This window comes from Salvia splendens, chromosome 4 (genome assembly GCF_004379255.2).
Source record: "Salvia splendens isolate huo1 chromosome 4, SspV2, whole genome shotgun sequence".
Taxonomy (NCBI): Eukaryota; Viridiplantae; Streptophyta; class Magnoliopsida; order Lamiales; family Lamiaceae; genus Salvia; species Salvia splendens.
This window is the reverse complement of record NC_056035.1, coordinates 8929111-8946344: the sequence shown is the minus strand read 5'-3', so window position 1 is coordinate 8946344 and position 17234 is coordinate 8929111. Positions and strand designations below refer to the sequence as shown.

At 37.6% G+C, this 17234-nt stretch overlaps 1 protein-coding gene across 1 annotated transcript; it reads right to left on the bottom strand.

Annotated features, from left to right (window-relative positions):
- Positions 1-281: 281 nt before the first annotated feature.
- Positions 282-12388, bottom strand: LOC121798381 (ADP-ribosylation factor GTPase-activating protein AGD4-like). The gene is made up of 20 exons (XM_042197351.1): positions 12184-12388; positions 11999-12075; positions 10697-10797; positions 10200-10270; positions 10035-10097; positions 9220-9264; positions 8502-8567; positions 7774-7821; positions 7583-7678; positions 7457-7498; positions 6886-7101; positions 6074-6205; positions 5384-5602; positions 5077-5160; positions 4716-4973; positions 3896-4017; positions 3186-3270; positions 2252-2706; positions 1287-1420; positions 282-687 (listed from the first exon to the last, which is right to left on the bottom strand). Exons 1-19 carry the CDS (start codon positions 12229-12231, stop codon positions 1306-1308), a joined length of 2343 nt encoding a protein of 780 aa, XP_042053285.1. The 5' UTR covers positions 12232-12388; the 3' UTR covers positions 282-687; positions 1287-1305.
- Between the last annotated feature and the right edge of the window lie 4846 nt (positions 12389-17234).

Here is a 17234-nt window from a genome sequence, read left to right as displayed (position 1 = left end):
TTCCCCAGCCCTACCCCTACTCCAATTATGCCAAATTTGTTGGGGCATTTTGGTCTAATTAACAGAAAAACAATTCCTTAAAATAAAATTGTCCAACACTGAAAAAAACAGCTTATTTCTTTGTTACTGAACACTTGCTCGGAGTTTGAATTATGTGGGCCCAACACCACTAAATTATCCCATGTTTTATTTATACTCATCTCCCACCAAAGAAACTGAACATGTCCTAAAGAAATTATGATAAACATATAAATGAAATATATAAAATCAACTCGTGAAAATGAGTAAAAAGTAATGAACTCATTTGCAATCAAACCCTTACAACTTAGCAGTCAAGCCCACTTGCATAGTGTCCCCAAATAATATACACCAATAAATCATCTGTTCAAATTCAAAAGTGATAATAAAAATCAACAGACAACAACACTCACATAAAAGTGAAACGGCCATAAAGAAACTGCTCATACATGCCATTGTAACTAAAGACAAAAAAAACACAGCTCAAAATGGCTACTTTAAAGTCTGAGATATGTATATCTTGGTTCCGATTTCCACTATATACTTGTGTTCTTGCAAGAGGAATCATTGTCCTCAAAAGTCTCACCTCAAACTATGCATTCCGATTATCATTGCCAATCTCAAATTTCTGGGCAGGTTTGTCACATTCATCCAAATGCGCGTAGAGAACTGCGAGGAAAATGAGGGTATAAGCCTACCACTAATAGCTTATGGAAATTATCGTGTAACGTGTTACGCAAGGCAAATGCAAAGCACCAATATATAAGTAAAGACTAACTTCAGGAGTTGGTAAATGATTAAGGGACCATTTAGTACTATTTGAGATTTACAATATACACGATTTTGAGTATTTTTTATCTTAACAAGGATTTCCACAATTCAGTAAAAGTAAGGTATCTCGTATAGTAAAAGTAATCAATGGCTTCAGGATATGGCAGAATTTTTCAATCCATCTTACTACTAAACAACAAATTAGCCTATAGTAGTACTATTGTTGTCTATCGAGGCATATCCTGAATTGTAAATGCCCCTAAGTGCGAAGATGTCTAAAACTATTTTCAAACTATTTAAAACTGACCATCAAAATCTGGACCATTAGAATAGTGAGTCTCTTAGAAGCCTTTTTCTATTCGTTTTGCAGGAATTGAGATAGGAAATAGGTTCACTAGCAAAAGAGTCACGACTGAACTTGATATGAAAGACACAAGCATCATGGAAAGAATGATGATATGATCATGTTAACAGTGATGAAGTGGATATAAACTCACCTTGTCCACACCCTCCGAGTCACTCACTCTCCGCAAGCAAGATGAAGAGCTCCTCATCAGTTATTGCTCCCATCTCCATGGCCCTTTCTAAAGCAGTGCAGCCTCCAGCATCCTCTATAGATGCCCGTGCACCTCTGGATAATATGTGGAGTAAACAAAGTGAGACTACCATCTGATAACGAATCAATACATTGACAGATACATATACACGATATATGACATGTGATGTTTGACATTTTTAAAAGATGATATTATTATATATTACTCCCTCCGTCCCACAATGAGTCACATTTCACTTTTTACCATAAATAGTACTCTCTCCGTCCCAACTAAGTAAAGTCGTATTCCTTTTTGGAATGTCCCAACTAAGTTGAGTCATTTCCTTTTATGACAAAAAAAACAAAACATCCAATCAATCTTACTTTATTATATTACCTACTTTACTCTCTCTTTATCTCTCCTATTTTATTCCTCCTCTCCTACTTTCCAACACAATTTCTTAATCTCCGTGCCCAAAAGTTTTGTATCAACTTACTTGGGACGGAGGGAGTAAGTAGGTCCCACATTCCACTATGTCACTTCACTCACATTTTATGATAGTATAAAAAAGTGGGTCCCATACTCCACTAACTTTTCCAACCCACTATTCTTACTTTTCTTAAAACTCGTGCCAACAACAAGAGTGACTCCTATTATGGGACGGAGGGAGTATGAAATACGGGAATGGCATGTTACTGTTTTGAACCTTGCTTTACAGTGCATTTGACGGTTAACAACATGAAAAAATGAACAGTAGAGAGCTTCGAATAAAACCAATACCCAGGAACTCATCTTTAAGGAAAGATGGTATGTATGATACTCTTCTTGCTAGTTAAACCAGGCAATAGAGTATAGATGAACAAACATCTTTTAATAAGGATTGAAAATTACTATTATGGAGTACTACTTTTTTGTTAGAGGATTACCTTCTTAGTAAATACTTTGCCATCACATTGTTTCCTTTCATGATGCAATGTTGCAGAGGAGTTCTGCCATGATAGTCATGCTTATTCACATCAGCACCTAACTGCAACAACAGCTCCAGCATAACCAAACTTCCACCATGGCATGCCAAATGCAATAAAGAACAACCCTGCAGACAGCTACCGGGATCACCGGAAGAATTTATCCTCTCACATGTCGCTGGATCGGACTGTTTTATTTTAGTATCATGGGAGCATTCATTTGAACCCATGTCATCATTGTGCAAACCGCAGGCAACCATGTCTTCATAGGTTGAGTTGACTATATTAAGATCTGATGATATAGTGAGTCGATATACTTCACGCAGATTGTTGCTTCTAACTGCCTCCCAGATGGTGGAAGCTGATAGATTTCTGGGTGTGCCAGCTTCTTTATTTACAAGCACTTTGCCGACATACTGCATTATAGTAACTACAGACTCAGTCTTCTAAAAACAAGTAGAAAGCAACGTGAAAGAGAGGAAGAACGAGAATATCACAGGGATGTAAAACCAAATTACAGTCTTTCCATATCAAGTCCCTACTGGGACAATCAAGCGGAGAGATATCGGCTAAATCCTCGTTGTACTGCCCTCCTCCAACAATTAAAAAAAAACGCAAGGACAAGAAAATCTGTATCAAAGAAAGGACTCAGCCCCCTAATCATGCCAATTATGAACTATTGAATCTGCCTGATATGCATTACTTTCCTAGGTGCGTACACAAAACAAAAGACTATTCCTTCCTCAATCACCATAAAGTTAGGCAAGTACATGTAATTTGTTTCCATTAGAATACTGGAGATATGTCTAATAGTTAGTTATCAAAATATACACTGCTGAGTACCGAGTAGTATACTGTAAAAGATAACATAAGCAGGATTTCTGAAGAAATATACCTTTGCTTGAATGTATAACTCCTTTTGATGAGATGTATCCTCTGGTCCTGGTTTGGTAACAGCTGGGCATTCACTCTCCATATTTCTGCATTTAGTGATTTCATAAATCAATTTGGATTTTTTTCTAATCAAAACAATTTGGAAAGTGATTAGTAGTTTCTTCATAAAAATAAAACTAGAAGTATAATTTGTGTGTGGGACATACTGTCAGTCCCAAGTCTCCTTGTATATTTTACCAGGTTGAACCAGTATAACCTTGTAGATTACCTATTTTAGCAGGTTCTCCTTGAATCTAAATAACATGATCCCAGACTCCTCTCTTCTTCACAGTTCATATCATCATTGTTACTGTTACTGCTATTATCTAATGCTAGTTGCGCATCTTGTATCCTCAAAAAATTTAGCTTCATGAACTAATGTTTTATCCTGTATGCGTACTTGTGTATATAGTTTAGTTCTTCTGGGAGTGTTGCAGAATTAAGTTTTCATTTCCTAGGTTATAGGTAGATATTTCAGGTATGCCATTTTCTTGTACACTGGGTAACCTATTTGCATTCTAAATTATGTTTCTACCTATAATTTCAATTAATAATTTAGGAAACTCCATATTCAGTAATAAATCGGAAGATAGTAGTCAAGTTTCAGGTAGGGGCCCTTGTAACCCCCTTTACGTATGCACTTTGGTTGCAGTAAAGTTTAAAGAAACTTACAAGTTTCTGTGCAGAGGAAGCAACTCCTCCCAGACAGAATTGCAGTATGTATTACCCAGTATCTGGAATAATTCCAAGACAGTTGGTTCCCAAACTTTGACATCCAAGGTGACTGACCTAATCTGTAAATGGCAGGCAAAAATTATTTAACTTTGGCTAATGAGGATATGGAAACTTGCAATTGAGACAACAAAGTTCAAGAACATCTGATTTTCAACCAAAATACAAATGTCATACTATCTTCTTTTTTTCCTGTGTTTGGATAAGGGTTTTTATGAAAGTGAAACAATTGTCCAAAAAGGCCTTAAATGTTGAGAACATTCTAAGGTACAACATACAACTCCAGTCGCCAGCTACCTATGATGCAGTAAAAGCTTAAAACTCCTTACGATTAACAGCCACCAAGCAACTCCAAAACTTAACCCTATCATGCACCTATTCTAAAAATTCATCTGATCCTCAAAATTAAATTGTACTCCTTTCAAGCCAAATATATCTCCCATCACTTTGCCATTTTTCTGACAAAGCCTCCAAACTTAGAGAAAAACAAGAAAGTATGTTAACATACACGGTAAGCCCAATCCCCCCAGAAGTCAGTATAAATAACTTTTACCAAGATTGTTTGAAATCTTTAAATAACATATGTTTCATTTTACATGGAATAGCACAGATTATGTATTTGCCACAGATGTTAAACTAATTTAGAACAAAGAGAAGATCAAATAAGTAATAACTAAAACAAATTACACAAAGAAGTACATCAATAGATATTAGATAACATTAAGCTGAAAATTATATCTAAAGGGGATTAAGTATATACCTTAGATATATGAACTCCAAGATTACGATGGATCCCTGAGCACTCGATGCATATTAATACGCCAAGATTCAGAGATGCCCAATCTGGTCCTGAAGCACTGCATTCAGCACATTGGTCATTCCCAGGAACTACTCTCAGGATCCTGGAGACAGAATCAGCTCGGTTGACTCTTGTGTCATCTGAAGTGCTTCCAGCATTATCAAATTGTTGATTAAAAGACGCACCAGAGGTATCATCACCAATATTCCCCATATCCAACTGTAAACGAAATAAATAAATAAATGCTTTCGCTAAAAGAACTGAACTTTCCATTAGACATTTCAGACAATTGATTTACAAGTCTCATAAGTATAGACTTCACCTGGTGCAGGTGAGAATTCAAGAGGGATGCAATGACTCCTCTGATTTTGTTCATCCAGTCAAGCCTATCAGCTTCAGTTTCAGCCTATCTCGGCAAACAAAAGATGAAACAACTAATGAGTGATGCACTACCAATAATACCTCTAATTCTCCAGTACATATGTGTGACAATTCACAAGCTAAATTTGTCCTATTTAACATAAATTCCGGAAAGACGCAACATAACAGAAAACAGAAATTAATGATGGCAGTGGTACAAAAATTTAAATTTCGAACATCAATGTACTTGAGCATCCTCAACCTATTACCTGTAATGTATAAGTTTTGATTGGTGAAATTATTCGAAAGCATAGTCGTAAATCAGTATCCTCAGCATCAATCTTAATTGTTGAAGTACGCAAATCCACTGTGCTACAGCCTAAGCTTTCTTCACCAATAGATGATTCTCGATGGTGCCTTGATCGGAATCTAGCAAATACACGATGATTATTCTCAGGTGGGTGGGACGGATGCAGCGAAGGGGAAACCTGGGAAGTATATGAAATTAGCAAGACTACTTCAACGAGGAGGTGCTGAAGCATACTACTCGCCAGATCGAGACTATTTTGTCTTCACTTTGGAGAAAATAAGATATACAATTTCTTGTCAAATTTTGTAGAGAGGTATTCAATGGACAGAAATATTAAAAATTAACTGACAGACACACAAGAAAGTAACAAGCACAGACCTAATTCTAAAAGGGATTTCATGTTCACAAACTAAGTAGTAGTGATTGAAATCTGAAAACTCAGTAGGATAACTACACACTTCATGCTGGCATGCTGAATGCAGATATACATAAATAGCAGTCCTCAAACATTCACATCAAAGTGCACATAGAGAGCATATCATAGGAACAAATAGCAGTTGACAGACAAAAAAGTAGAAATAAGGGACGCACAAATTTGAAAATAAGAAATGCAACTCATTGATTTGAATATCACAGTTCTATAGCATACCCCTGGTCTGACACCTTTGTTTCTGTAATAATATAAAGTCCCCTGACTGTCAAGTACAAAGAATCTCCTCTTCCAATCTGCTCTAAGGCTTGACGATCTTTTTAAAAGATACCCCTGCTTGATCGTCTGGACCTGAACAAAGGAAATGGTGCATGATGTTTCATAAAGCATGAAGCATCAATTTTGCACAAGTAACAATGCTGGGAAATTAACATAATGTGTTCAGATCCATTGGGTGTAAAATTGAAATCGTGCGACAGCTTGTACTTGGATTATGACATAATTTCGATCATTCCCTACAATTTCATAAGAATCAGGAAATGCTGCCACCATCTTCTCTGGCTCAACTGAGATATGAGTCACAACTGCACCTCTTTCATAGGTGAAGCTCTACGGCATTAATATCATCCATAAACTTGACAAGCATAGTCAAATTTAAGACCCAACACTAATGAGGAGTAAGTTCTTGTTCTGAATAAATGTGAATATCCACGTTCTTTTCTTTTCCTTGTCATTTAAATTCATCAATTCAAAGGGTGTCTTTTGTCTTTCTTTCATATATATTTTTTTAAATCTCGCAAGTTTTCTTCCCCTAGTGCGGGGTAACTACTGATGAAGATGCTGAAACTAGCAAATCTGTGGCCTGTGTTGTAACAGCTAACCAGGCATAGCCTCTCCACGACATCGTCTGAAGGCATACTACCTTAATTATTACTGTGAATGGCAGGGCTGGACGTTGATCACTCATGCATTTATTCTTAACTAGGAAAGCACTCAATTTCCGATAACAAACTGTTAGCAACACAACTCACCTCACCTTTAGAAGTGGCCAGTATAATTGCATCCTTGCTCTTATAAGCATCCATGCAGTATCCATTCACCATAACAGCATTTGAAGAGGTAGCCAAATTATTTGATGCCTGCAACTGGTTCAGCTCTGATTGTGTCATAAACTCCTGGATCCTTTTAGAAAGTTTATCTTGTTCAATTTTCGCCTGCTCCTTTGATTGTTGTGCATATGTCAACACCTGAACTTGTAGAGTGAATAGCTCTTAATCACGATGAGATAAACCGATACAAACATGCATAATGTTTTTGTGTGTGTTTGTGCATAAAATAAGATGAGAGAGTGTTCCTGCAGAAAGAAGGAATAATCTAAATGATAACACCTAAAACTTCACTAAAGAAATTAGATACTAAAATAATTACTGTTGTATCCGAATGAGTAATTCAGGAAAGATTGCATATTATCATCTTACAGCCTTTAGTAAATTATTCCTAGAGAGAGCTGGGAGGAAAAAAATTGCCATTATCATCTTACAGCTTTAAAACCAACATTTGCCTTCAAAATAAGACTTGCACGAGTCAGGATGATTACCGTACCTGGTGAATAAATGGCTCCATTTGGTTCAGTAGGTTGAACCCCTATAAACATATATTGACATTTTGGTCAGAATATACCAACACCGTGCATGAGGAATAATATATATTAGTAAACTGACAACATACCAATTTGTAGAACCGTAAGTGTGCATCCATAATTGCACTAAAAGATTCTAAGAACTCAAATTTCTTTTTAGCTTCAACATTCGTGAGAGCATGTACCTGAAATTCTTAAAATCATAGGCAAGATAGCTCAAGTGCTAGATTATGAAGGAAAATTCGTATCAAAGAGTGAGAGGATCATTTGATCAGTATACCAAATTAAAGCGACTCCTTTCAAATGCTGACTTTGAGTTTTGTAGGTCCTGTCACATAATTAGCAGACAAGATTCCATCATTTAAAGTGCAAAGTTACACGTGTAATAAGATTAAGGTATAATTTGCTAATTCAAGCAAGTCTATGTATGATAATATGATTGCACATATTGCTACCTCACTCAATTAACATGAGAAAGTAAAAGAAACCATGAAATGCCACCAAAATTGCATGGTAATGTGAAAGAAACCAGAGATCTCAAAGTTTAAATCACAGTCCATTTAATCGGTTAGACCAAGACAGGTCTTGCTCTTAGAACCCTGATGGGGAGTACATATTAACATGCATAACCAGTTACATACTTCATCCATCACTAGCTAAGTACTCCTATTTTTTTCTATCAATTTCCCAGTCCAGTATTGCAAGAAGAAGTACCATGAGACACATAAAAAAGAGGTGAGCCACACATACCACTGACCACATCAAGGTGAAAAGATATTCAAATAGCTCACTACCCCAACAGTCATTTAAAATTAACTGTAAAAAGGCACGTTTATGTAGGAAGCATTTTTATAAGAAATAGGAGAGTGTTTCACTCTTATTCACAAAGGTGTGTCAGCAGGAATAGTGACAGATGAAAAAATGATAATGTCCATGTAAGTTCAAGCAATAAACATTTACTAAAAGATGATAAGCGTAATATGAGTATGAAGAAATTTAAAAACGTACTTCTTCTAATTCAGCAACAACTTCATCCCTTGCTGTTTTCTTCAAAGAAGAAAACTTTTCCCGTGCCTGACAAAAACCAAAGAAAGAAAACTTAAAGAATAGTAACATAAATTAATGTCTAAAAGAAAGTATCAAAATACCAAATCCAAAGTACATAACTTGGATATCACATTGGTATTATAGAAGCAAATCTAAATCAGCAAGGTATGGGACTTTGACCTGATATAGAGAATGTGATGTGCAAACTCGAAATATATGTCTCTAAGGCTTGAAATAGGATTCCAAATTTTGCAGGTCATGAACAATTGAGAGAGGCAAGGATTTCTTGTAACTTATTGTGTGGTCCTACCGATCAATATGGACTTACGGCTAGTTGGGTAGTGTCTTCACCAGGTACATAGTGATGGAGAGGTGTAATAACTGAAGCAAAAACTAGCAATGCAGATATATTTAACTGTTCCAGTAAAAGTTGGTCATTTTTTTATACTAGAACAACTAGGAGTCGTTTTATCTATGTAACATACAAGCATAAGAAGCCTGAACTGAATAAACTTTCAGAGCTTTAGAGAGTCAAATTACAACAGAAGCTTCAGAAGTGGTCCTGTGGGGGGAGGGAAGGCGTATTGGCAATTTGACTATTAAAGTTTTTAAAAGAAAAGAACAAAGTTAAGCATCAAGTCTTTGTGTCATTGGAATTCTAGCAATGACTTTTAAATACCTGGTCATACGTATATATGGCCTTGTCAAACCGGCGACGAGACTCCTGCAGGAGGAAATTTGTAAATATCATCGAACTAGGTAAATAACAATTACTCCCTCCGTCCCACAAAGTTTGTCCCAGTTTGACCCGACGCGGGTTTTAAGAAATTGTTTGACTTTGTATTAAATGGAGGTGTGTAGTGGAATAAGGGTCCCACGTTGAGGAGATTGAGGGGTGTATTTAATGTCTATTTTTGGTAGATTCCAAGTGGGACAAACTTTGTGGGACTGGCGAAAATGGTAAAATGGGACAAACTTTGTGGGACGGAGGGAGTAACAGACTAGATATAGCATTGTATCTTTCTCCAAATTTGATCTAGAAGATAAAACCATATCATTCTACTAGTAAATAGGAGCTGAATGCTGAAAGAAAGCAGAGGCAAAAGGTCACTTGACTCACGGAGGCTCCACTTAATTACTTATCAATATCAGATGACAGGCTATTTCCTCTAGAAATGTCATATCAATAAGGCAATGAGGATTAATTTGATACAGGTCTTTTTTACCTAACACAGATTTCAGTTCCATCATAGAGGCTAGTGAAAGTGATAAACAGTTAAATTTTTGACAAATGAAAGTATAATCAGTGTATTTTTTGACAAATGTAATACTATGAACTTTTGTCAAATTAAGGCACTTATTATAACCAAAGGATAATATTCTACGTGAAGCAAACAACTACAGAGAGTATTCCTAAGTCTTTGATAGAAACGTAACTTATAGATAAAATTTGGGGAGAGATACAATAATAATCATCGGTGGATGGGGGCCTACCTTTGCATCTTGCAAATCTAATGACAAGAATTGAGACAGGCGGTCCACAAGAACATGCTCAACCTACAGTACAAGATATTCATCATCTTTCAAAATAAAAGAATGGGATTTACACTTTTGGTTTCATACAAATAATTCACATTTAAGAAAACAAAACACACTCACTTGAGAACGGAGAAATTCCTTGTATGTAGCAAGCTCACGTAGAGTATTGATAAATTTTGATAAAACTGGACCTGTCAGAAAGGCAAGAAAAGGCAACAAGAAAATTATGCAAAACTCTGGAGACTGTCACTCTCTCAAGTCTCACGATACAAGAGAAAATCTGTGGAATGGCATTACCACTGTACTAAATCTATCAATATAACTCTAACAATATAACAAAAGAATGTTAGGGACGTTTGAAAAAGAAGACATGCTACCAGATAAAAGATCCTTTTCTATTTATTTAATCATAAAAGATGGATCTTCTGTCTTCTACAGAAAGCGTACAGAGTCTAATAAAAAAATGCATGGCAACAAAAACTAGATGCTGCGTATACATAGAATAAACTTCTCCACTAGACATAAAATAATATACTCCATTAGGTTAAAATTGACTGCATGAATTTAGCGTTTGTGGGGGTCGCATAATATTTCGTCTTCAAATCCACTTTGCATACCTCCAATGGATACTCCAAGAAGATCATCAAGCCCACCACCAAAGGCTTCTAACGATGCAGCAAAGCTCATGTCCCCGTTGAATGCTTCCCCTAGCATATCCCTACATCATATCCCCAATTCAGAAAAAATTAATGAAGCATCTAATATCTGGTCACAGCCTTTCTCCAGCATCTAATATGTATGTTAACTTTCGGCCACATGAACAGCCAAATATGCTGACACATGAACTAGGTTGCATCCCATGAAGATAGATAGATAGATAAGGAAAAATTTGGGTGGATGGCTACTATTCGAAAGTAAGAATGGCCAACTTTTACCATTACCATTGGCTTTCTGAATCCATCATTGGCAACTTGGAATCATATATAGCACTATGTTCCAAGAAGAGCAGGACCGAGTGAGAAAAAAGTGAGGGGAACAACTTTCTCAAATCCATGGAGCTATACAAAATGCAAAACACTACTAAACAATAGGCCTAGCAATATCAATCAATTTTAAAGCGCACAATACAATACGGGGCCAGTATTGGGAACTAAGGCCCTTCTTGGTATGGTGGACTGAAATGGAATGGAATGTGGCTCCTACTTCCATTCTGTTCATTTGCTTAGTACGGTGGAATAAAAATGCAAATGATATTCAAAGAAATTGTCATTTCATTCCTATCTTCATTCCATTCCCACCTTCATTTCATTCCCCTTCATTCCATTCCATCATACCAAAACCTAATAGTCTGGAAACTGTAACAGCAAATCAAGGAGGAACTACAGTGTTCCAAATCTTTATTAAATACTCCCTCCGCCCCACAAAGATTGTCTCATTTTGACCGGGTACGAGTTTTAAAAAATATAATAGAAAGTGAGTTGAAAAAGTTAGTGAAATGTGGATTGTAGGTCCTACTTTTATATATAATTTTATAATAAAATATGAGTAAGAATGAGTTAATGGAATATGGAGTCCACTACCAAAAATGGTAAATAGTGAAATGAGACAAATTTTGTGGGACGGACGGAAATGGAAAAACGGGACAATCTTTGTGGGACGGAGGGAGTATATCAAATCGTTACTCTAGAATTCTATAAACCTATTTCTAAATGGATCGAGTTATTTTTAAAGTCTAACTACCAATCTACATACCTATGAGCTTACCGCCCCACAACCAAGTCTATCACGAGTTCCATAAATTAACACACACGGTATATGTATTCATGAATGTAGAGCACAATTAATAATAACGAAATTATAGATTAAGCACCATTTGTTAGTAGCACAACTTAAATTTAAGATAGGGGAAATTCTCTCACGTGTACTTCTTACAGCTTTTGTACAACTTCTGGCATCGATCCCTTAACTCATCCGACGTCTGCTCCAGAGATCGCACCTAAACATCCGTCTCCGAATTAAACGAATTGAAAAATCTGGAAGTTCTAACACACGAAATATAGGAGCATAATAAGCAGGTTAAAAAATAGGTATGCAAGTATTTTGCCTGTTTCTGGAACATGGGGGAATCGTCGAGCCTGATATATGCGGCCATGTTTCTTCGTCGACGAGTTCGGAGAAAAGGAAATTGAGATCTGGCGGGGAAAGAGAACTATGAAGCGAGAGAAAGAAAGATGTCGACCTGGGACGAACGACGTCGTTGTAACAAAAAGGTTTCCTTCCTTGGTGACGACAGCCTGTCGGCAAATGCACTCTCACCAATTTGGTGCCAAATTCAAAATTTAGTCAGATAAATGTTGAATTATATTAGAAAATCCACAATAGATTTTCGAAATTGAAATTTTAAGAAGATTTAGCTCCCATATTTCTCGAACCGTTTGTTAGTTTTATTAAAGAATAAATGGCTGGAAAAACTATAAAATTTGATTAGTTAATATTAGTGAAATGATAGGTACTTTGATTTGGCAATTTGTAAGTTAAAAGATGTTGAATATTAGTAACAAATAATATAGTTCAACTATGGCGATTAATTTTTTTGTCATCATAATTTCAAATAAATCTAATTTTATTATTATTTTTAAATAATTTTAAAAGTTATATTTTCAAAAGCTATATTCATGAGATGCAAGTTTAGATTCATTATGGGAGTGTTCGGTTTGCAATATTATATATCGGGATTAAATATGTAATGTGTTTGGTTTATAAGATTGAATCTCACAGCTCAACTCTAGATGGATAATTATGGGATAATTAGTCATAGCGAACACCCTCAAACTAAAATAATCTCACAACTAAATCCTAGGTATCTCTGTACTATTTTATTTAGGAAATCGAACACCATCTAGAAGTATTAATTTTTTTTATTGAAGAAGGGATAACTTATTCTTTTATTAGGTATAAAATGGAAATAGATACTAAGTTAACACTACCTAATTTTCAAAATGATGCATTGTTAATTTATAACAATCCTTCTCGGATATTCATAGTACATTCACTTTAATTATAATTCACCAATTTTTAATTATAAATAATTAAATTGTAGTTATAGTCTAATAGTCATGAATTCATGAGAGCATCCACAGTGGTTATAGCCCAGCAATAGCCCAGCCATAGCATAGCCACAAACTCCTCCTGCCACATCATCAATACTAAAAATCATCCTGCCACATCAGAAATAGTCTAGCCATATCATAAATAGCCCAGCCATATCAATAGTCACATCACTAATAACACAATATACGGAATTTAATTTACGAGACATATACGGGAAACATTAATAATACTATTTTAATTTTTTTTTAAAGTACAATAAATTAAAAAAAGTACAAAATTTTTAAAAAAGTACATTAATAAAAAAAATGACATTCAAAATCGCAAAAAGTACATTACTTAAAAAAAATCACTCGCCGGCTCCCTCGCCTTCGTGCAAATCGCGTATATATAGTGTTTCGAAAATTAAAAATAAAAAATAAAAAATCCGCTGGGCTATGCGCTGGACGATCCGGGCGCTGCAATGGAGCGGAGCGGATCGCCCAGCGCATAGCCCAGCGGATTTTGACCGCCTAGCGCTAGGCGAAATTGATTTTTGGAAAACCGCTCGGCGGTTTTCGGCTCCTCCAATGGTTCGCCTAGCGACCGCCTAGCGTCGGCGCTCGGCTAGGCGGTGCGCTAGGCGCCATTGTGGATGCTCTGATAGATATTTTTCATTTAATATGTATATTACATATCAATTTTATCCAAAACTGTTTTATATTCTTCCACGGAGAATTAAAAGAAATGGTTATACACGGTGATTTTATCGTTTATATGCAAGTATGTAACCACTCAGAGATGTAACTCCTATTGCATATAGTAGATGTCAATAAATATTTTACAATATTATCTTTAATTATTTTGCTTAAATTTTAGCAACCCATTTAGAATGATACATATTGACCACAAATGAAAATCATTTTCAATATTTTGATCATGAAGGATTGCGGTGAAAGCTTTATTTGTTAGATAAATATTAGTACTATGAGTTCATGCATTTATTTGCTGGATTAATACAATATATACGTTCGAATCATGAGTGAAATTCACAAATCTATTTGTTACTATCTTATTCATGAATTTCATTTATTTATACATAGTTATCATTTCCGACGTAATAATTTTATATACTTGATTTCGACTTTTTGAGAGGCAATAACTTCTACAATAATATAGAAACAAGAATCATACTACCTTCCTAAAAAAATATATGCACTCTTCATTTTCGTCCGTCCTATAAAAAGATGTGCATTCTATTTTTGAAAAGTTATATTCAATCCGTCCACGAAAAATATAGCACATTTGTCATTTTTGGTTGTCCACGAAAAATATAGCATATTTAAAAAAGAGAGTTTTCAACAACTTCTCTCTTACTTTTTTTCTCTTCTCTCTTACTAATAATATGGACCTCGCATTTCACTAACACTATACTTTACCAATTTCACATTAAAACCCATGTCATTCACAATGTGTCCTATTTTTCATGGACGGATGGAGTATCATTTAAATAATATAGGTCTCACTATCCATTAACTATGTTATTCTCCTCATCTCTCTTACTTTACCATACCATTCTCATACATTTCTCTTACTTTACCAATTTTGTCTTAATTCTCATGCCACACCCAATGCCCATATATTTATGGTACGAAGGAAGTACATACGAAGTATTTATTAATAAATATAATATAATTTCCCAATTTATGGGATTATTATAGTTGGGCTTCATGACACCCAAATAATGCAAAGTCATCCCCCACCATTTATTAATTAAAGATCGTTGTATTATGTTCCTACCATATTACACTCGACATTAGTCAACCTATAACAAAAACATTAACATGCAGAACTTTATTTACAAGTCAAATTATCAAAAAATCATCATGAAAAATTAATTATGAATAATTTAAAATATGAGATTATTGAAAAACTTTATCCGTTTCCGGGCCCAATTTGACATCCACCAACTCCACAAATTGAAGACAAAATTTGCCCATTACAGAAATGGACCACAAACCCAAGGAAATGTACAAATATGAGCCCATATCTATGACGTTTCGTTTTCCCTCTGCAAATTATGCATTTATTAATTAGTTGAGATAATTATTAAGAGCATCCACGAACATCCACGGTGTTGCGGAATTCCCCGCGGAATTCCCAAAAACACATCATGCCACGTCATAAGGAATTCTCACTGCACAGTGGCGGAATTCCCGAAGGAATTCCCACAATTTAAAAAAAATCACAAATTCACAAATTAGACAATTTTCGGAAGTAAACAATTTACGAAATTAAAACTTTGACGCGAATACGGAGAAAATGTAACCACTTTATTTAAAAAAAACATACTTCATTAAAAAAAGTACATAATTACTAAAAAAAAGTACATAAAAATAAAAACCGGCTTCTCACTCCTTGGATTCCTCGTCGCCAGTCCTCTCGCCTTCCCCGCGCCGCCCCCCCTCGCCGTCGCCGCCGTCGTCGCCGCCACCCCCCTTGCCGTCATCATCCGACATCCCGTCGAGCCCCAAATCGCGGTGCATACTATCGAGGAGGGGCTTAAGCTTCCGCTTGTAATGGGGGCCGGTCGCTTGGCGCCATTCAACCATCGCACGTAACAAGGTTTCATGTGCGCCGATGCGGGCGAATGAGGGGTTCTCGGGATCGTTTTGGGGGGGTGCTGCCGATTGGGCCTCGCCGGATCCGCTGGTGCTTACCCTCGACATCCGCGCTGTGGATTTTTGCCCAACCGGGCGACGGAGGCGCGCCTCCGATGTGGGTGTGGAGAACTCTGACTCGTGAGGGGAAAGTTCCGCGGAACCAGCACTGCTACTGTACTCTCCGAAGGCGCTGATCTTTGTCCGCTTCGGCCAGCCGGATTCAACACCCGCAGTGAACTTGGGCGAAGACTGCACCACAAGAAACACTAGCCAATACTTGAATTCCCCGAAGCCCTTCTCAGCGTCGGGGAACTGCTGATGAACCAACAGCTTCACATCTTCGGCAGACATGTTGTTGGTTGCCGAGCGGAGGTTGTTTGTGTAAATGCCGGTAAATCGGCTAAGCTGCCTCTTCAACCGCTCCCACTGTTTCCGGCATTGCTCCGAGTTGTGCGCCTTCCCCCCGTGCGGTTTTAACTGGAGGTAGCTGTGGCTAATGCGCCACCACATCCGGTCGATGTGCTGGTTCGCCCCGACGTATAGATCCTCTACTACACTGATTCACGCCTTCGCCAGCGCGACGCACTCGTCCATGCTCCAGACGGTCCTCTTGCTCCCGCTGGATCCCCCCCAGCTCACCTCCGTACACCGGGACGCCCCGTCCCTTGCCCGGTCCTCGCCCGGTCCTCCCTGCCCTCCCCGTCGCCGGTGGTGCGCTGGCGGGAGTATCCCGGACCGGAGAAAGCCCCAACTCCTCGAACGAGAACGTGTCGACGCCAACGAACTGAGTCTCGAGAGGAGAACTCGGCGGGTTGTCCGTCGCCAGTAAATTCATAAAGGGCCGATAGACGTTGTCGACCGGCGATTGGGGGACCCCCTGCCTACTTCCCCCCGCAACGACAGGCGACCCCTGAATCTGGGGCATCATCCCCGGCATCTGAGGCATCATCCCGAGCATCTAGGGCATCATCCCGTACCACGACGGGTACATGCTGTAGTACCCGGGCATCATTCTCGGTGGCATTTGAGACTGGGGCATCATCCCCGGCATTTGAGGCATCGCAGCGGACATCGGCGTACTCCCGCCGATGGGAAAATGGGGCGCCGGTGACTCGCTCGAGGCGGGTGAATCGCTGTCGTGGTGCTCCATTGTTGATTCACAAGAAATGTATTTTTAGAGAGAGAGAAACTTGTTAATACAAGTCGTGCGAATGAAATGAATTTCAACGAGATGTATATATAGGAACCAAAAAAAAATTTAATGCATTAAACGGGAATTCCGCGCGGAATTCCGCTAGCGTCAATGCAATGGCAGACGTCCGCACGGAATTCCGCGGAACTCCGCCAAACTGCGAATTCCTTCGCAGAATTCCGTATCCGTGCCTGGGACGCGCAATGGCGGACG

Coding starts and splice junctions, on each gene's coding strand:
- LOC121798381 (XM_042197351.1), bottom strand. CDS start 12,231: ATGGCCGCATATATCAGGCTCGACGATTCCCCCATGTTCCAGAAACAG. Junction 7,679..7,773: donor AAAGGAGTCGCTTTAATTTG/GTATACTGATCA, acceptor TAAGAATTTCAG/GTACATGCTCTCACGAATGT. Junction 5,161..5,383: donor TCAAAACTTATACATTACAG/GTAATAGGTTGA, acceptor TTGCCGAGATAG/GCTGAAACTGAAGCTGATAG.